Source organism: Xenopus laevis, chromosome 3S, assembly GCF_017654675.1.
Source record: "Xenopus laevis strain J_2021 chromosome 3S, Xenopus_laevis_v10.1, whole genome shotgun sequence".
NCBI classification, from domain to species: Eukaryota; Metazoa; Chordata; class Amphibia; order Anura; family Pipidae; genus Xenopus; species Xenopus laevis.
This window is the reverse complement of record NC_054376.1, coordinates 32,440,323-32,461,409: the sequence shown is the minus strand read 5'-3', so window position 1 is coordinate 32,461,409 and position 21,087 is coordinate 32,440,323. Positions and strand designations below refer to the sequence as shown.

The 21,087-nt window shown below is 40.8% G+C and overlaps 1 protein-coding gene across 1 annotated transcript in view; it reads right to left on the bottom strand.

Annotated features, from left to right (window-relative positions):
* Positions 1–5,754: 5,754 nt before the first annotated feature.
* The window catches only part of LOC108712776 (tetraspanin-15), an 89,439-nt gene continuing 74,106 nt past the window's right edge, over positions 5,755–21,087 (bottom strand). The window contains exons 6-8 of the mRNA XM_018255193.2: positions 15,343–15,396; positions 12,078–12,194; positions 5,755–7,036 (exon numbers count right to left, since the gene is read on the bottom strand). Coding sequence (XP_018110682.1) covers positions 6,824–7,036; positions 12,078–12,194; positions 15,343–15,396 — 384 coding nt within the window. The 3' untranslated portion in view covers positions 5,755–6,823. The remainder of the gene's footprint in view (positions 7,037–12,077; positions 12,195–15,342; positions 15,397–21,087) is intronic.

Below are 21,087 nucleotides of genomic sequence, written 5' to 3'. Positions count from 1 at the left end.
ACGGAAGACTTAAATTATGAGGGGAGACTGTCAATGTTGGGGTTATTCTCGCCAGACAAAAAGACTCTTGCAAGGGGACATAGTTTCTCTTTACAAGTACATTAGAGGGCATTATAGACAAATAGCAGGGGACCTTTTTACTAGGGACGCACCAAATCTAGGATTAGGTTCAGGATTCAGCCAGGATTCGGCCTTTTTCAGCAGGATTTGGATTCAGCCGGAGAGGGAAATCGTGTGCCTTTTTGTCACAAAACAAGGAAGTAAAAAATGATTTTCCCTTCCCATCCCTAATTTGCATATGCAAATTCGGATTCGGTATTCGGCCGAATATTTCATGAAGGATTTGGGCGAATCCAAAATAGCGGATTCGGTGCATCCCTACTTTTTACCCATAAAGAGGATCACCGAACCAGAGGCCACCCCTTCAGACTAGAAGAAAAGAACTTTCATTTGAAGCAACGTAGGTTGAACTTGATGGACTTTGGTCTTTTTTCAACCCAGCTAAGCCCTTCATTCCTCTGCACCTAACTACATCTCATCTCTTGTTTATCTATATGTTACTGGCTGACTCCGCTTGGTTGTACCCCCCACTACTACTGTTGTTTCCCGCGTCAAACCCTTCTCTCTTGCTGCTCCTTATATTTGGAATGCCATTCCTGAATCTCTCCGGAGAGAATCCTCCTTCAATACCTTCAGAACTAAACTCAAAGACTACCTATGGGAGCACCTTGATAACACTTGAGCTGGGAACTGGCACTTGTATGATGTGTCACCTACTATCCTACAGCACTTTAATACCCCTCCGAACTGTGTCTGTACATTACCCTCCCATTTAGATTTTAAGCCCTACGGGTTAGGGTCATCCAGCCTTTTGTCTCCTTGACACTGAGCACTTAATCTGCACAGTGCTACGCAATATGTTGGCGCTATATAAATACATGTTAATAATAATTGTAATTATAATTTATATTTATGTGAATTGTATTTCTAATAATACACTTATTGTTACTTATTAATGCAGTGACACCTTGTTTGTTACTACTAATTTATTGTTTTATTGTACAGTGCTTTGCCCTCAAGGAGCGCTATACAAATAAAAATATCCATACATACATATACATACATGTAAGAGCTCACTGGCATAATTAATTATTGAACTCCATAAAAAAACATTATCAGTGACCATATCATAAAGGTTTGGAGTGTCCACCCATGGAACAGCCCCCCACCTAAATCTAAATCATATAAGATGGAACCTGTACTTTGTTCGTCACAGTTTTCCTTGCACTCCCCGTCAGTAAGCTTTTCGTGTTCAATTGTAAAAAATAAAAAACAGCTGACAATCCGTGGTTTTCAACCTGAAGATCATGATGACAAAACATGTTGTGATCCACACAATAAAGGTGTTCTGCAGGTTGATAACCGCGTATTGTCAGCAGTTCTTCATCATTTCCCCACCTAATTCTCTCTATGTGGGTCTCATTCTAATAAACTCCACACACACATCTGGGTTGATAATACTGTAACTTGAGATTGTGGCCCGCTGGTCAGGATGATACTGGGGCTTAGTGTACTGGCCAAACGTTGTATTTGAGATGTTTGTGTGCCGCAGCCCTTTGTGCTTCCATTTTGGAATGATGGCAAGCAGGTCTGGACTGAGAATCAAAATAGTCCCTGACATTTCAAGAACACAGAGGCCCAAAAAGCCCCCCACCAGCCCAATATGTAGTGAGTGTCTATGGCATCTTACAGCAGCCGCTCTGGCATTTGCCAGAACCCACAGATTGCCAGTCCAGGCCTGATAGCAAGACCTCTGCACACCTACACCTGGCACAACTCACTTTCTACCTTCTACATTCTCTCTTCACATTCTTCTGTGAATTCTTTGCACACACTGCATTCTCCAACACTCCATTTTTGAACACTTCCTACATTATAATGGCGCACCATCCAGCTCTGTTTTCTGTCCAACATGTTCTCTCTACAAATCTTATTCATCCACTTCTTTCCTCTCCACACTCACCCACTGGTTTTCTTACACATTCTGTCTGTCTTTGTATATTCTGTTTTTTTTACTTTTAACCTCGTTCTATGGATTTCAGTGTTTATTGTGTATTATCTTCCTTCTATGGGGCAAATTTACTAAAGGGCGAAGTAACTAACGAAGGCGAAAATTCGTCCGCGTGACATCATTTCGGTACTTCGCCGATTTACTAACAGTCACTGGCGTAACTTCGCTAGAGAAGGAGATAGACTCTAGTGGTACTTCGATCCCTAACGCCTGGCGAAGTTGCGCTCTGGTGAATGGACGTAACTACGAAAATTCACTAAGATGCGGATTTTACTGAACGTTACCTCTTGCGCCAGACTTGCCTTCGCCACCTCAGACCTGGCGAAGTGCAATAGAGTAGATAGGAGTTCCTCAAAAAATAGTTGAAAAGTCCCAAAAAACGCTAGGGTCTTTTGCTTTTTCAGGGTGATAGGCTACAATTTTTTTTGGGGTAACCGGCTTCCCCCTTACATTTCCTAACATATGGCACATAAACTATACACTAGGCTCATGTGTAGGGCAATATAACAACTTTATTTTATTTTATTAAAGTTCCCTGGGCTTGTGTAGTGTAATGTATTTGCTGCAACATATACGTCCATTCAACTTTAACTTCCCGCCGTATGCAAATTAGCCAACGCTAGCGCAACTTCGACAGCGTTCGGCGCCCTGGACGCAACTTCGGATTTTAGTGAATTATCGTTGTCCTGGCGAATCTACGCCTGGCGAAGTGTTGCGCTGTGAGCGAAGCCGCCACTGGCGAATTTTCGGAGGTTAGTGAATTTGTCCCTATATCTTACCTGTACAGGTATGGGATCCACGCTTTTATCCATAAAGCTCTGAAGGCCATCTCCCATAGACTCCATTTTCAATCAAATTAAAGTTTTAAAAATGATTTGCTTTTTTCTGTAACAATAAAAGTGTTTGTATTTGATCCCAATTAAGATTTAATTAATCCTTACTGGAGGCAAAACAATCCTGTTGGTTTAAATGATTTTTTTTATGGAGATTCACATTATGAAAAGATCCCTTATCTGGAAAACCCCAGGTCCCGAGGATACTGAATAGCAGGTCCTATACCAGTATACTCAGTCACACTATATTCAGGCTGCACATGGTCAATGGCTTCTTTCACTATTAACCTCGCACAGGATCTCACTAACTTCCTTTTATATATTTGTTACACTCACTGACTGTCTTCTTTTCTCTACCTAATAACCTTTTACTTCTCACCAACTGTATATATAACTGGCCTGTACTCCCTCTCCATCACTGCCTCCATTCTTCATTCCGCCTGTATCGCTCTCCCATTCCCTTATTCATTCTGCCTGCACTCTTTCACTCGCACTCATTGGGGCAGATTCACTAAAGGGCGAAGTGGCCATCGCTAGCGAAAATTCGCCAGAAATCCAATCGACAGGGTCATCGCCAATTCACTAACAGGCGCAGACGACAATTCGCTAGCGAAAAAGACCATCGCTAGCGTGCGTACTCTATCAAGAGGCAACTTTTCACTCGGCAAATTCACTAAATAACGGATTTTACTGAACGTTACTTCTTTCGCCAGAGTTGATTTCGCCACCTCAGACCAGGCGAACTGCTAAAATTAAACTAGATCTTCCTCAATCTTACGTCACTTTCATCATATCATGTCTGCCGAAAATGCATTAAAGTTGAAAAAACTTTTTTGGGTTAACATTTTTCCCCAGACATTTGAGGGCCATGGAATATTCATTGTAGGGTGGGCTCATGTCTACAGCATTATATGATCGCTTTTGTCTTTATTAAGGTTCCTTGGACATTTGCAATAAAAAGTGGCGACTTCAAGCATTTGCACCAACATCTCTAATAAAGACGTCCATAAAAATTTTAAGGTACTTGACCTAAGCTAAGTTCACTAATGACTTTTCACTAGGCATAAACGAATGCTAGTGAATCTTCGCTAGGAAATGCTCACACTGAAGAAGTATCGCTAGCAAAAAGTCGCCAGCATTCGGCACCCAGGACGCAACTTCGCACTTGAGTGAATTAGCGTAGTGGTAACGAATTTGCGCCTAGTGAAGTGGTGCAAAGTGTGTGAAGTGGTCGCTGTCGACAATTCACCCTTTAATAAATCTGCCCCATTGACTTTCTTCTATATGTCACATTCTCAATGTAACACTTCCTTCTATAATTCTTATTCATCCATTTCCAATAATATTCCATTTTACACACCCATTCCCTGCACACCCACTTTCACACCCCTTCCAACTGAAAACAAAACACATTTCTTTGCAAAATTCTCCCCTTTTTTTATTGTAAAAAAATGGTATTGGTAAAAACACCTCCATAAAATAAGGTACTTTGTACAATTCACACTGTTCAGCACATACATTATTCTAATCTAATTTGTAATACAGATAAAAAAGCTTCAAACTAAATATTACGCTATACTCATCCCTTGCGTTGTGATAGGACGTTTGACCTTTTGTCAAAGAGGTTAAAAAATACTTAGTGCCTCTTCCTGATAAAGGGACCCTGGACTTGACCATGAACTCAGTGTTTAGTGGATTTATGCCCATGAACAGGGTCATTGCTGCCCTTTCCACATTCTCTTTGCAGGGGACAGACACAGTGTAAATAGGAAATATATCTAAACCAAATTTAGGGAAAAGTGGCTTAGAATTTACCATTCTATAACATACCAAAGTTTAACTTTAAGGTGAAAACCCCATTTAACGGCAGCTGTGAAGCGTAAGCGAAGAGCAACAATGTCTCTGAGCACTGGAGCAAAGTCCGGAGAGGGGCACAATGCAATTCTAGAGGGAGACTCCATGTTTTGTGTTGCTTGGGGGAATCACATGCTAATTGTGTGTAAAAGCCACACATATATATATATATATATATAGAATTAAAACATTTATATAAAAACACAGTTGTGGTTTAAGTGTTTGTATATGTTTGTATGCATGCCTATTATGGATGAGCTTGCTTAATTCACAAGGATGAACAGCAATACATAAGCTTGAGGCACCCAAATCATTCTGCTGGCCAAAGAAATCAGAGCACCACATGTAAAACTGCAAATATGATCCAGGATTCAGTTCAGGATTCAGCCTTTTTCAGCAGGATTCCAATACGCCCGAATCCTTGTGCCTGGCTGAACTGAATTTGCGTATGCAAATTGTGGGCAGGACAGGATTTCATGTGACTTTTCGTCACAAAACAAGGAAGTAAACATTTTTTTTTCCACTTTTTCCTTTCCCGTCCCTAATTTGCAAATGATTCGGTATTTGGCCAAATCTTCCACAAAGGATTCGGGTATTTGGCCGAATCCAAAATAGTGGATTCGGTGCATCCCTAGAAAATATTACCGATTATTCCTCCTAAGTGTGACACTTAGGGGCAGCTTTATCAAGGGTCGAATTTCAAATTCATGGGCGTTTTTTAAAACTCCCATAAACTTGAAATTCGACCAATCGAAATTTATTAAAAAAAACGAATAGGTGCGACCCGAAAACTTTGATTCGATTCCAGTTTCAAAAATTCAATTCAAGTTTTTTTTTTTCCCGAAAAAAACCCAAATGTCAGGAAGGCTGCAAACAACTCCAAATTGGACAGGACATCTCCCACAGACTAAAACAGCAATTTGGCAGGTTTTAGGTGGCAAATATTCGAATTCGAGTTCTTAAAGGGCCAGCGTATGATAAATCTCAAAAATCGAATATTTAAAAAAAAAAAACACTCAAATTGAATTTTAACAATTCCTTAGTCACATTTGATAGTTTTGCCCATAAAAAAAAACTTGAAGATTCAAATTCTCAATTTGACCCTTGATAAATCTGCCCATTAATATATGGAACTAGTCCTAAGGGCAGTGATTGGCTGCCCCACCCCAGCGGCACAACAAAAACTTAATTCCTTTAAAAAATCCCTTTCTTCAATTAAGTTAAAAAACAACAACACCACCTTTTGGTCAGTTTCCTAAGTTCATGCAAATCAGTGCTCACTAAATATAAAGTACAGAAATCTGTAGTATTTGTCCGTGGGGGGTAGGGGAAACACTCACGTAGTTACTACAGTGTGTGCTCATAGGAGCAGGTCAGTCTCAGTTGCACAGTATGAACAGTACAGTGTTCTGGAAGGGTTTCACTAGTCAGTCTTCTTCTAACTTAATTCATTGAGGTCATGTTCACCACATGAGATATGTTGAGTGAGGAAGGTCTAAAACAAAGACAAATACAGTATCTAAGAGTAGGATTTTATCAACATGTAAAGGAGTGTGCCCACATAGAGTGAAGTCAATGGGTGCTCATCTGTCAGTCATGGTCACAGAAGTTTGGACACTTATTGGGCATGGGGGTCTTGTCTTGAGGTTCTTGTGATTCATCCATTTAACCAAAAATACCAACCTCCAGCATCTTCCTTCTCTAGATAGAAGGATGAAGTGACTCTCCCAATGGCACCAGAACGTTTCAAAGTTTTTCAAAAAGTAAGTTGTAATGAAATACTCGTATTGGTTCCTGATAATGTCACATATCCATGTTATACACATCAGAGTCGTGAAGGCCATTTAGTAACTCCATGAGTAGTATTATTTTGGTACTATAGGCACATTGCTACCTATGAGATACTATAACCTGAGGTTTGAATTCCAGCATGTGAACCTTTTGTCTTATATACATCGTCTGTCTCTTCTGCATCTCCTTGAAATGTTCTGAGCTGCTCTATTTTACTTGACTCAGCTCCCCCAGCAACGGTGACTTCAGCAGACGCATATCTGCAGCTTCTATCTCATGATCCCAGTTCGAATCCAGCGTTATCACTGCCCTGGTCAACAGGGAGGTATCCATCCTCACGAGGTAGGCACAAGCACCACCCAGCGCCACTGAGATCTAGATCCTTGAATGAATATTGCTTCAAGAACCTGAAATCCACGTCATCATAAAGGGAGCAGAAGTCCTCCAGTTTCTGCCAAAAAAGAAAGGACAGGACAATGCCCAGGCACTATGGGAGAGAAAACGAGAGTGGAGTGTTAGAGTGGAGGTAAAATACCATGTAATGATTATTAAGTGTATAGCAAAAGCAGGGCTTAGAAATGCAGAGGTGAACAGAAGATTGATGCACAGTTGAAAGATGCATGGGTAGTGAATAATGAGTGAATAATAGGCAGTGGGTAGCACTGAACCTATAGATGATCAATATTAAATGACTGCTAGGTGACTCATGGTTCCATAAATGGGTTGGTTATTAACAGCTACAGGGATGGGCAACTGAAGAAGGACATATGGGGTATATTTATCAAAGAGTGAAGTTAGAGTGAAATTCCACCACTCTCCATTCATTTCTATGGGATTTTGAAAGGTGTATTTATCAAAGGATGAACTTTCACCCATTGATAAATACTCTTTTAAAAATCCCATAGAAACGAATGGAGAGTGTCGGAATTTCCCTCTAGAGGACTGTGGCGATCTCTAACTTCACTCTTTGATAAATACCCTGGTAGTGGTAGATTGTGGCCTGGCAGAGGGGCGTGGAGGTGGCTGGTTGGAGGTCCGGGGGTGGGGTGTGAGGGCCTGTGATTCAGCAGCAGTGATGGGCCCTGACCCTCCAGTCCAATGCTGTATATAAAGCCTTGGATATTTTCTTGGGAAGGGGATTGATAAACAGGAGAAATTAAGCACTAATTGGTTCACAGCGCATCTTCCTTTAATGTCCTTAGACAATACAACTCTCACCATCACACAAATCTGTTGTTGAATAAAGAATAGATTAGACAATAACTGCCCAAGAATGGGTGGACTAAGCCATGTAGAATCAGTACACCTCCCAACAGAGATCCAACACCTGTCTATTGAAACCGTATCATAGTGGCGTCTCGTTTTCTTCCCAGCACATTAATCTCAATGCTACCCAATAAATAAATTAACAGATAGGGGATCTATGGTCTATACAGTCTGTAGTCCTACAACTTCTTAAAGTGATACTGACACTAAAAAATAATTTTCCAAAATATAAATGTACATCAAAAGTTACCTATAGCTCATGTTGATGGTTTGATGATAGGGCTGCTTTTGTAAGTAATTGTTATTCGAAGTTCCTAAACCTGACTGTTTTGCCAACCTGACTGTCCCTTCTCAACATGCCATTTAGAGTTTCTAATACTAACAGGCTGAAACTCAAATAGGGCAGCCCCCTCATAGAGGAACATGGGGGATCAGATGGGTAATGTAAAAGCATCTGTAAATACTTTTATAGCAAAATTATAGATAGCATGTGAAGACAATATTATGATAGATGTAAAAAAGGTTTAATTTCTGGTGTCAGTATCTCTTTAAGCACAGATAAATAATGGAAAGAATAATGGAAAGGTCCCAACAGTGATGAATAGTGAATGTACAGCAAGGACTGGCCACAACTTTGCATGCTAATGTTTAAGTTCCTAAAGCTGGAGATGGGAGCTGGGTTGTTGCAGGGTTAATAGATTAACCTAAGCTTTATGGCCTGTCTGTACTTGGAGGTGAATTGAATCCCAGCACCTGCTTAGCTCTGTCTTGATCCTGCTCGGCATTTGGCTTGGCAGCTCTAAGTAGGCAAATTAAATCAAAAGGCGTCAGAACAGCAGGAGTTCAGACGCCCCAGAATTAAGTGTAATTGAACAAATTAACATACATTAAATCAATTCCCAATTATAAGCTGGCATAACGAGTGGCAACCGGGCTGAAGATCCCTCTTGGTGCCCTAATTGCCACATGTATACTCATTTGTTACAGATATGAGCACACGGAATATCTCAGAGGATCCTTTAGAGCAGGGGTCCTCAACGTTTTTTTTACCCGTGAGCAACGTTCCATAAACAGATATAAATAGAGTTGGGGAGCAACACAAGCATTAAAAAATCCTGGGGTCTACAAAATAAATGCTGTGATTGGTCATTTGGTAGCCCCTATGTGTACTGGCAGCTTATAGGAGGTTTGGCTGTACACCTGTTTTTTATGGAACCAAAAAAAATGTCACTCCTAGCCTGGCATTAAAAACTAAGCACCTGCTTTGGAGCCACTGTGAGCAACATCCAAGTGGTTGGTGAACAACATGTTGCTCGTGAGCCGCTGGTTGGGGATCCCAGTTTTAGAGAGTTGCAGCGGGTGCAAATGTGGAGGGCTGCTCAGAACTGCTCCTTACTGAGAACTTAGATTGGAGGGGATCCAGGAGGTGGGTTTCTCATTTCATGAGGCACTAGAGTGATACGTTTGCAACATGGATAATATAACAATGCAGAAGTTAACAAGGTATCAGGGATTTCTGTGCCAAACCATACAGGCTCACTACCATACCAATCCACCATTGAGTGCAACATATTTTGTATCACATGAATTGAGCCCTTGGCATATGTATGCACGCTCACTAAAGGCCTTCTAAGGTTTTTAAATGCTCATACTTCCAGGCATGGAAAACATATCTATCTCTTGGCAGCATGCTGTAGAAACTTGCTTTATATAAAATAAAACATAGCTTGATGTCTTGCAATAAGCTTTAGTACAAAGGCAATGGCTCTGGTCCACTTCACACTTCTCTTTGGAAGCAACACTAGGTGGTTGCTATTGGGTTACACAGATCATGTGGGTTGAAAAAACAAAAGTCCAGTAAGTATCTATCTAGCCTCTATACAATACTTCCACACAATGTGGCATTGAGGCTTGTAGGAAGGCTCTTTTGGGGGCACACCAAATTTCACCCCCAGTGGAGAGAGAGAGAGAGAGAGAGAGAAAATCATATTTAAAAATTTTAAATTGAGTCTATGGGAGAGGTAATTCAGAGCTCTCTGGATAATGGTGTTCCAGATAACAGATCCCATACCTGTATTATGCTCATTATCACTGACCATGGATGTTGAAAATTTGGAGGCTATCTACTACATCAATAATTTTGTGGTCATGAGAATATACCCCATTATTGTTATTATATGAAACTTTATCAACCCTACTTGATAAGGAGTTGGAGGTTAAGTCGGGAGGATAATTGATTATCCACAGGTTATTTACCAAAGATGGAATAATTTCATAATTGATTATGTATTGTATAATGAAAGGGTAACTAATTTATAATACAAAATGCAAAAAGGAAAAGTTGTGAGTGCTCTCACAACTTTTCCTTTTTGCATTGTAGCAGATCTATTCTGTTCGGAAGTTCAGCAGCTATGCTGCAGGCCAGGCTTCCATGTGGTTGTAGCACCCCCACACCTGTCTTTTTAAATGGTAGAACAATGCCTTTGGAAATGGGTGTTGGTCTGGGCAGTTTCTCTCTCTTAAAAGCCGCAAGCGGGGGAGGATTAATCTCATGGAACCAATGCTGGGGTCTAGGTTATCTCTTCCCTTTGAAAGCTAATGGCGGGGGAGGACTAAGCCCTATGATGAAAACCAATGCCCAGGTCGGGAGACCTTTTATTTCAGGTAATGCTCTTATGCCGGGAGGCTTTAGCATTTGAAATTATGACCAGAGGTAAATAGTTAGGGACCGCCATATGGGTTTTACCTTGATGTGGTATGGTGGCTTATCAATCTTATGATCATAATTTTGTAACTAAAAAACCCCTGTCTTTGTAAATACATGCATCTGCATAGATTACTGATATGACAGGGGACCAGGGAATGTGCATTGATCAATTTTTCTTCTTTTTTTCTATAACTAATCTATAATATGCTTGGTACCCCCATGAAATCTGGTTATGTTTTAAATCCGAGGATCATGGCACTGTTGTCGCTGACCAGGGAAGTAACTTATTGTACTATGGCCGATAGGTGAGATATGAATTTCGTAAAGTGACAATTATTTTAGACTACATATTATTTTGTATTTAATGCGCTCGGTTAATGACAGTTTTGCATGCATTTGTAAGATTTGTTAATTTTAGAATTTATGAATTATTACTTTTTTTACACATGGGTATATTACATTGTTGCATTCTTTAAATCTGAGTATTTATTATATGTATTCACTCATCATTTTTTATATCCAGCACATTGCACTTTAATTAAAATTGAAAAAAATGTGGCATGAGGGGTATTTAAGGTGTGTGCTCATTTCTTGTTTTACATCCCAAGTTGATCAAAATGCATCATTGTCCTTGGTAATTTACTAAATTGAACTTTCTATATGCCGTAAGTGCTTTCTCACATAATTAGCTCTCTCTCTCTCTCTCTCTCTCTCTCTCTATTTATATCCATAAGTCCATATATTATCTATCCATGTAATTGCAAGATATTCATAGCCTGGCCATGCATAAGAGGTATTGTTGCTCAGGTCAAAACAAATGCTATGTTCATGGACAGTTTAATGCAGTTATGGAGAAGACAAGCTCTCTTTTTGGTGCCTACACGTAGTAGCAAGAAGGATCTAGAGGCTGATCGATTCCCTATCATAAGAGAAGGTAATTTTGTCCAATGGTGCATCTCCTGACCAACAGACAGCTGTAGGACTATGAACCAACATTGAAATGCAAGGAAGCAAAGACCAGTGACATCCAGTCCATGTCTCTCCAGTTCTTGTCTTACACCATTCCAAGGAATGCAATACATACTAGAGCTGAAAACATGTAGAAGGCCTCAGTTTGGGCATTGCTGCACATTGTCAGGGTTGTGTTAAAGCAGTGCTCCCCCGTCGATGTTGCTCCCAGTGGCCTCAAAGCAGGTACTTAGTTTTTAATTCCTGGTTTGGACATGTGTACTGTCAATCAAGGCCTCCTGTAGGCTGCCAGTCCACATAGGTGCTACCAAATGGCCAATCACAGCCATTATTTGTCCCCCCAGGAAGTTTTTTTCATGCTTCTGTTGCTCCCCAACTCTTTTTACAAGGCTGGGGACACCTGTATTAAGGTAACAAAGGGATGGCTAAATACATGCTAGCCGATGATTTACTGATGAAGGGAAAGTAGGATGGATGAATGAGATGGCTGAAGGATTGTAGATTCTGCGATTTCCTACTGGGTGGTTCTACCCACTCTTACTTCACTGTTGGTAAGCCACAGATGAAGATCAAGGTGTATGCTTACCTGGGGTGTGAGTAAAGCTACGACTAATCCAATCGTCACACCATAGTTATCATTGAGCCACAGGCCCACGGCATGGATGCAGCCTCTCACGTGGATAATACTGTGGACTTCCAGTCTCTGTGGACAGAAGGTAAAAGAGTTCAGCTGAAAGGATGGAGGAGGCCACACCACACAAGGTTAGAGGATTATATGAATGTAAATAATTTATCTCAACCTAAATAATCCCTAAAGCCACAATTAATAGGCAGCTGCTGTTAAACTTGATCTTCTTTGCGTGGACACCAGAGAGGACAATCTGCTTATGTTGCTAATAAGGCCTTCCCCTAGTCATCTTTCATGTAGACCACACTCCTAAGCAAACCCTATCAACCACATAACAGTTTAAAATGCAAAGTGCAGAACAAATAAAACAGACCAACCACAAACTTTAACAGAATACCTCTTCCTATAAGGTTTCATTCTGGGTTGAAAAAAAGGACAACTGTCCATCAAGTTCAGCCCTTCTGTGAGATCCCTCTGGATTAAAGGAGAACTAAACCCTAAAAATGAAATTTGACTTTGTGCCTCTGTCCTTTTAAAGTAGAAGGACTGGGCCGGCGGGAAACTGGGAAAAAACCCGATGGGCCCCCGCCGGCCCAGCCATGTTTCCCGATCGAGCTCCCCCTTGAAAAAAAGTCTCTGCTGCGCTACCATGCAGCGCAGGCACGCAGTGCAAGGGAGTTTGCGCAGTGCACAGATGTTTCGCGCAGGTGCACGCCGCAGTGCACAGATGGAGACAGAGGCCAGAGTGGGAGGCACGCAGAGGAAAGCCAGGAGGGGGCCGCCGGTTACTGCCTGGATGGACCTTCATGTGGCAGTCCCAGTGGGCCCCCATTACTCCAGTCCAACTCTGACGAAGAGACACAAGCACACCCAGGCCCTTCTTTAAGATTTCCACCCGGTGCACAGAACATAGGAAGTCAGCCCTTCCACAATATACTCTGAAACAAAAAGACAGGTACCGGCACTCTGGGCGATTGCAAGCAGGGGACAAGCCTCTTACGTGTTTATATACTACACCTGACGAAGGGGGAACGCCCGAAACATTGTGACGACTAATAAACACGTAAGAGGCTTGTCCCCTGCTTGCAATCGCCCAGAGTGCCGGTACCTGTCTTTTTGTTCCTCTGACTAAAGAAACACAGCATTTCTTTCCTTCTGTACACATGGGCTTCTGTATCAGACTTCCTGCCTTCAGCTTAGACCTCCTTGCCCTGGGAGTGAGCATGCTCAGTTTGCTCCTCTTCCCCCCCCTCCCTTCTCTGCTGTAATCTGAGCCCAGAGCTATGAGTGAGCAGGGAGTGATGCAGGCAGGAAGTGATGTCACACCAAGCTAATATGGCAGCTGCTATCCTAAACAGAGCTTTTTACTTTAACTTTAACGCATTCTACAGAATAAATATAGCATTCTAACTTGCACTATTGCAGCTAATCTATTGACAATAAAATGCCTCCATAGCTTTCCTCTTCCTTTAAGCCTGGGTATTTATTGCGATGTACATTGTATACAGTATATTTCTTATTCAGCTCATGTGTATTGATTTTGCATTAAAATTTTAATGGGAGTGGGGCCAGGGTGCTCCTCCGAAGGGGGTGTATAATAGGGGGATTTTTTCTTCATTTAGCCAAATAAACTCTCCTTTTCTACTAATGCAGATTTTGCTTGATGCAGCGTTCGTTTCCCTTGGGCCCACCCATGTGGATTGATGGTCAGATATGAATTCTGTGCAATTGTGAGGCCACACACAATGGGCCGCTTATCTCTATATTGAGATTGAAATTGATTTAATCAGAATAATGCCATAAAGCTTTCTCCCATCATGGTCTCTCCCCAGTGGCAAGGCTTGCATAAGGCATTGCATGATTGAATGTTAGCTCTCTGGCACTTGCTCAGGGACTTCAATCCAGCTGGAATATTAATGAACCAGTGCTCACGCTCCCACTGATTGGAAATGGAGACAAGTAACTTCCTGCCATCATCAAACAAAACAGTCCCACGGTAATCGAGTCCGCTGCTGTTTCCAGTAGATGTCAGTGCAGGAGCCAATATGAGTATGAAGGTGCTTGTACCTGCTTTGATATAAATGGCTCTCGGAGTCCTGGAATTACTGCCTGCCTCCAGCTCACTTGCATGTTGCGCACACGTGCTACTAATTGCTAGGGATGCACCGAATCCACTATTTTGGATTCGGCCGAACCCTGAATCCTTCACAAAAGATTTGGCCGAATACCAAACCGAATCCGAATTTACACATGCAAATTAGGGGTGGGAAGGGGGGAATACATTTTTTACTTTTTACTTGTTTTGTGACAAAAAGGCACGCAATTTCTCTCCCCGACCCTAATTTAAATATGCAAATTAGGATTCGGATTCTGTTAGGCCGGGCAGAAGGAGTCGGCCGAATCCAAATCCTGCTGAAGAAAGGCCGAATCCCGAACCGAATCCTGGATTCGGTGCATCCCAACTAATTGCACCTAATTTACAAAATGCGCAGATTTTTAGCACCAATTTTAACGTGCATCTAAATATGCTGGAATTCTGGGTGAGAATGCTGTGTAAAACATATGACAATTAGCTCTGTGTTTCTGTATTCTGTAGTGCTCATATACTTAAAAAGTTTGAGACAAGTCATTTGCAGAAAAGAAGTGTCCAATGAGCCCAGGTCAACCTCGGAGGCACATGTATTATCTCATTAGCTCTGTATGTTACCTTTTGACTTTACTGGGAAGCTAAGGAAGTGCTTGAGTGGTCCCTCTCTGCTCAACTCCTGCAGTCAAATTAAAGGGAGAACTCACTGTACCTTATTAATTGGACTTTAATTTCCTATAGATGCTCATTAAAGCATATGGTCATGGTCCATTCAGGCCAGTGCAATTTTATATTCAGTTGATTAGAGGGTTTATGTTTAATTTAATACCTGTTTATGTTGCTCTCTGTCCAGCCATCAGTCCTTCATCACATGCAGTTACAGAGAAGAGGGACCCAATGGCAATGCCACTAATTCTGTCCACAAACAAAAAGTTTAGGGAATAAGTCATGGGCATGATTTGCTGTTGGGCAGCTTCTAGTTATGTTATTGGCTTTGGCACAGCCATGGATAAAGACTCTGAATATGAAGATCTCTGAATATCAATATCTACATCAAACCAAAAATTCATTTAAAGGCGATGAACAACCCTTTAATAATTGATGTTCTAGTGTTTTGGGCTGGCATACAAATAATACCTCTTTATCCAGGGTCTGGTACCCGCACAGTGTGTTCTTCACTCCTCCAGTCTCCTACAAAACACAATGACAGAACAGTGGTTAATGATGTTTCCAAACGCATGCAGAATTGAAGAAAATCATTCAGTTTCCCAGCAGGATGCCCTACACTGCCTCCGACCAACATTCCCGAGCCTGGGAGTTCAGAGCCTTGGGACTAATACAAATGGATAAGTCTTATTATAAAGTTTTTGAAAACCAGCAACTCCAGTGAAATACATTTTGAGAGACAATCACGTCGAGCTTTCAACAATGTGACCCTGTTTGATGCAGAAAACGTACGCAGTGAGGTGCCCAAAACTACTTTCCTTTGCGGGGCCCAGCAGTGTTTAACTCAGAACCCCATCAGTCTTCTGATTTGTGACAGTGTTTGCACATTATTTCCCCTTAGCATGGGATAGATACTGAGGCAGTCCTTGGGCATGGGCATGTAAAGTATTCCAATTACTTTCTATTTGTGACCATTTTTCTAATATTGAAGTGTAAAGTTTCATTTTTCACCTTCTAAAGCAGCTCTGGGAGGAGGGTCGCCGACTCTTTAACTGTTCTAAATTGATACATTTAGTTGATAAATTTCTTATCGTTGTCCCTGCGTTTCATTATTGGCAGCTGTTAGAATTGATACAATAGTTGCTAATATTCCACAAATACCGCCGAGAAATGTATCAACTAAATGTATCAACTTGTAACAGTTCAGATTCTGCTCCTGGATCATTGAGTTGCCAGTCTGAGACACCAGAGACAGGAACATTCAACTTTTGGGAAAACAGTAACAAATAAAAATGGAAAGTAATTGAACAATTTTTTTGTTTATAGTGAACAATCTGAAACCAACTGAACTGAAAAAAGTGTTTGGAAGGTGAACAGCCCCTTTAAGCAAGTGCAAATATGTATTACATTACAGTAAATACAGTGCCATCAATGTTGACATACAAAGCAAAATTACAGGCTGATAATAAAAGCCTATACAGGTATGGGACCCATTATCTGGAATCCCATTATCCAGAAAGCTCAGAATTACGGAAAATCCATCTTCCATTACCTTTTTCTCTGTAATTCTAAAACAATACCTTGTACTTGATCCAAACTAAGATATGTTTATTCCTTATTGGAAGCAGAACCAGCCTATTTGGTTTATTTAATGTTTGCATGATTTTCTAGTAGTCTTAAGGTATGAAGATCCAAATTACGGAACAATCTGTTATCCAGAAAACCCCAGGTCCCAAGCTTTCTGGATAACAGGTCCCATACCTGTATGATACAGCATGCAAATTGATGAATTCTGAAAGCTTGCCTGATAAGTTAGATATATACAGTATATATATATACAGTATATATATATATATATATATATATATATATATATATAAATATATATATATATATATATATATATATATATATATATATATATATATATATATGCAAAAAGAAGACCAGCAACACCGAGATAATTTGTGGAATGCTCAAAGTTATATTGTGAAATTACATGCAAGCCGACGTGACGTTTCGGTCCGCACAGGGATCTTTATATATATATATATATGCTCCAGTAAAACAAGATTGGGCTTATTACATCTCCCTATTCCCACCTCAGCACAATGGTTTCTTGGACAGTAATTTTGCAACTAAAGCTTTGCTTCAAACAAAACATACACAACCCATTTAGTTTTATAGTACAGGTATGGGATCCATTATCCAGAAACCTATTGTCCAGAAACCCATTATCCAGAAAGCGCCTAATTATGGGAAGCATACATGTAGAAATGGATCTGCACACACTCCAGATTATGCAGTCGGGGAATGGACCCCTTTTTATTATGCCACCAAACAAATCAACGTTTCAGGGGGGAACACCCTCCCTTCATTAGGATACAATTCTTAGTGCAGAAACCCATTTAAACCCAACGTCCCACTTCCTTCTTTTCCCAACATGCAACTTTCTCAAGCATTAACCCTTACGTGGAATTCAGTCGTTAGTCCAATTAAGAAAAATTTGCATCTTTGCATATTAAAGTGTCCAAAGTGCAGCCCATATTAATATGACCCGTATTGGGAGTAGAAAATGACATATTCACTTCTATTGTTACATTGTTGTAAAAAATCAGTTACAATATATATTTTTTTTTTACTGAAACGAGATACCTTACTGCCTCTGGGATTTCTAGTATCCCTTAGTACTCTATGTTATCACCCGGCAGTTCTTATCTGTAAAAAAACAGAAACCAGAAGGAAAGAAAGATTAAAAAATAATCTATCATAAGAAACACGTATAGCTAAAATTCTCATTGAGACCTTATGGTGTCAGTGTTTTTAACTGCCAAATCCAAAAGGTCTCCCGTCTTAATAAAGACCTTTTTCACCTTTCTCCCTATGTATTACTTCCAGGATTTGCCATCCGAGTTGTGAGATGTTGTGTTAGGCCTCATAAAAATGTTTTGCTATTAGGGTCTCCTTTTTGAATTTCTCTTTTTCTTTTTCCTTTTTCTGACAGTGGCTCCTTCCCCTTTAACTTCAGGTTTGAGATTTCTTATTCTACTCTTATGTTCATTCATTCGAATTTTGAAGGCTCTAGAGGTCTGACCCACATAACATAGGCGACACGGCCACTTCTACCCGTATGCGTTGCTAAGGGATCCGGCCGGACCAACGGAAGAACAGCGCCACCATTGCAGTATTAATGTGTGGTAGGAAAATTACATTGCACTTAATTATGGGAAGACCATCTTCCATGGAATCCATTTTGAGTAAATCATTTACACTTCTCTGTAATAATAATAAAAAGTTTAAAAAATAAATAATAATAAATAAAAAAATTCCTATGGCTACACTGAAGCTTATTTACTGTATAATTACTGTATATACTACTATATAAATATAATAGTGTTTCTGAAGCAAACCTACCAATTCTAACAGTACAGGGCAGCATTGGGTTATATTTGAACTACTTTAAAGTTTATTTTTTGGTGTTGCAAAAGTCTCCACATTTTTTTAGTTGCAGGTGGGCAGAAATGGAATGCAAATAAACTGGAGAAAAAAATTAATGATGAGAAAATGGCTCAATTTATACCAACAGCTGATATAAGGGTGACATTGCAGCAAGTATTGAATGCATTAAGGATTCAGCCTTATCTAGCAGAATTGTATCGTAAATCCCTTCAATACTTTGCCCAGCTCAAGACTCCGAGAAATCTAATTTACACACACCAGGCTCAATTGACTTATCGTTCAGCCAATCATATGGAGCATATTAGTTCATTCATTGCACATTGTGGCACTGGGGTTGCAAGGATCATTATGCAGATATAGCTTTATTATCACCAGCTGATAATGTAATGGGTTGGAAAGTGCACGTTTGCTGTTACCGTATATCTACATTTGCTGCTAACAGAGACAAGCCGTAAATGCTGCAATAATCCTGCTCTGTTTTCACATAATTCTTCGGCTTACTAGATATTAATGATTATATATGGAGGGAGAAAGGAATGAGCATAGTGTGCTCCCAAAATGGAGGGCAAAGATTTGCAGCAGTCTCTGTATGACAGCTTCCATGCCCATGTGCCAAGCAAAGGAAAGAAGATAGGGGGCGTGATATCTCATGGAGTCCTGTTTAGAGCAAACTCCATTGTGGAGAGCTCTATGCCAGAACCCATCAATTCTTATTGAGCTTGTATCTGATGCTAATAAATAAAACTTTTGTGATCTTTCTTTTTGATGCTGATTTCCTGACTTTGTCCAGTTTACCTGTTACATCTGATTACTATTGACCACTTACCACTGGCAGTGTTCTGTACCCTGTGGATCTATACCTTTTCCCTGATCCTTCTCTGTATCTGCAAACTGCACCTTCTATATCATCTGCTGAGTGGAGAGGGTAGTAGTTGTGCTTCCATCCTGGTGGCTGTATAGTACTAGAGGAAGTCCTAAAGCCACGAAAAGAACTGAAGCCACAAAAGGAGCCCAAGTTGAAGTCCCGAAACCGCGAAAAGACTTGAAAGGAGGCAAGGTTGAAGTCCTGAAGCCACGAAAAAGACCCTAAGTTGAAGTCCTGAAGCCACGATTTCAGTTCTACTGAACACCAATGTGTTTTTTTTTAATTTTATTAAAGGATAACCAAACCCATTTTATTAAAATCCCCTACCCTACACAGACCCCTCCCTGCTCATCCCCCCGCCTAGTTGTTACCCTGGGTAAATGCCCCTAACTCTTTACTTATCCCTCGTTGCAGATTCAGGGCATCAAAGTTCATGGGCGACATCTTATTCGCTTCGTAATCTTCAATAAAAGTGTGGTTTATCGGCGCATGCACAATTAGCGCAATCTTCCGGTCCCGAACAATTGCGTGTCAAAAGACACGGAAATTTCTGAAGCGCCGGAAGAAGAACAAAAATTACCCAAAGAGAAGATGGCGCCCATGAACTCTGATGCCCTGAATCTACAACGAGGGGTAAGTAAAGAGTTAGGGACATTTACCCAATGTAACACCTAGGCTGGGGGGGGAGCAGGGAGGGGGGTCTATGTAGGGTAGGAGATTTTAATAAAAAGGATTTGGTTCTCCGTTAAACTCCTGGCCCTGGCCTCTATAGTCCCCTTCCACCAATGTTTTTTTTAATAATATTCTCTGGGGCCCCAATTTTTTTAAAAAAAACTTTTATGGGGGGCCCTGGCATCAATGTTTTTTTAAACTTATAGGGGGGGCCCTGGTCACCAATTTTTTTTTTAACTTGTAGGGGGTACCTGACCATCAAAGGCTTTTTATAACATGTGTGTGGGGGTTTTACTGTTTTTAGCTCTGATGTCTATGTGGTCTTGTAACTGTGGTGTGGGTGGGATCTAGGGTGGGGCTTGGGGGCTAAGGTGGGCAGGGCCAAGAACATTTTGTACAGGACCCTGTGATTTCTAGTGGTGGCCCTGGTGCTACAAGGGGGGCTTAAATTGGCCTGATGAAGTGTGCAGACTGAAAATCAGCCTTTATGGGAGGCAGTAGCCACCTCTTCTGTTTGCATAAGGAACTGTGGTTTCACTCTGGTGCGAACATTCCCGATAGATTTTGGCAAAGATACTCAAGACCAATTGCTCCAATATCAGCTGTGTGTGGCACTAGCCTTAGACCGATTCAGCAGCTTATCTGCCCCTTTGGACTGAGGCTTGTATTCCAGCCATTGTAATCTGATCATTTCCCCCTAGGGTCAACAATCTGATTAAGTGCGATATTCCCATATTAGTTGAAAGATCTGTCTAGTGACATGGAAACAAGAGGATCTTATAGTGTCTGTCCATCTTAATAGCACATGGGTAATTGGGCACTTCAGTAAATTATATTTGACTTTCTCTTAAACACATTACTCTGGTTTAACATCACAATGAATTTGTTGTGGCTACCTGATAAGAAAAAACGGTTGATTTTTTTATTTGAGAAGATAAAATAGCTAATAATAAGGTGTTTGTGGTGACCTGTTGTTCATCTGTCAAGCCAGCAATATAAAGCTAATGTCAGCGAGGTGATACACTGCACTCCCGTCACAAGAACCCAGAGCCCGGCTGACAAGTTGCAATAGATCAAACACTTTGTTGGAAGATTCAAAAATAATTGTGTGTTTGCCATCTCTTGTCATACCTCAGGAGGTCACATCTTCCACTGGCTTCTAAGGCTTAACCCTGGCTTAGACAATGTCACCATATCTACATTGTGTCAGCTGAGATCAA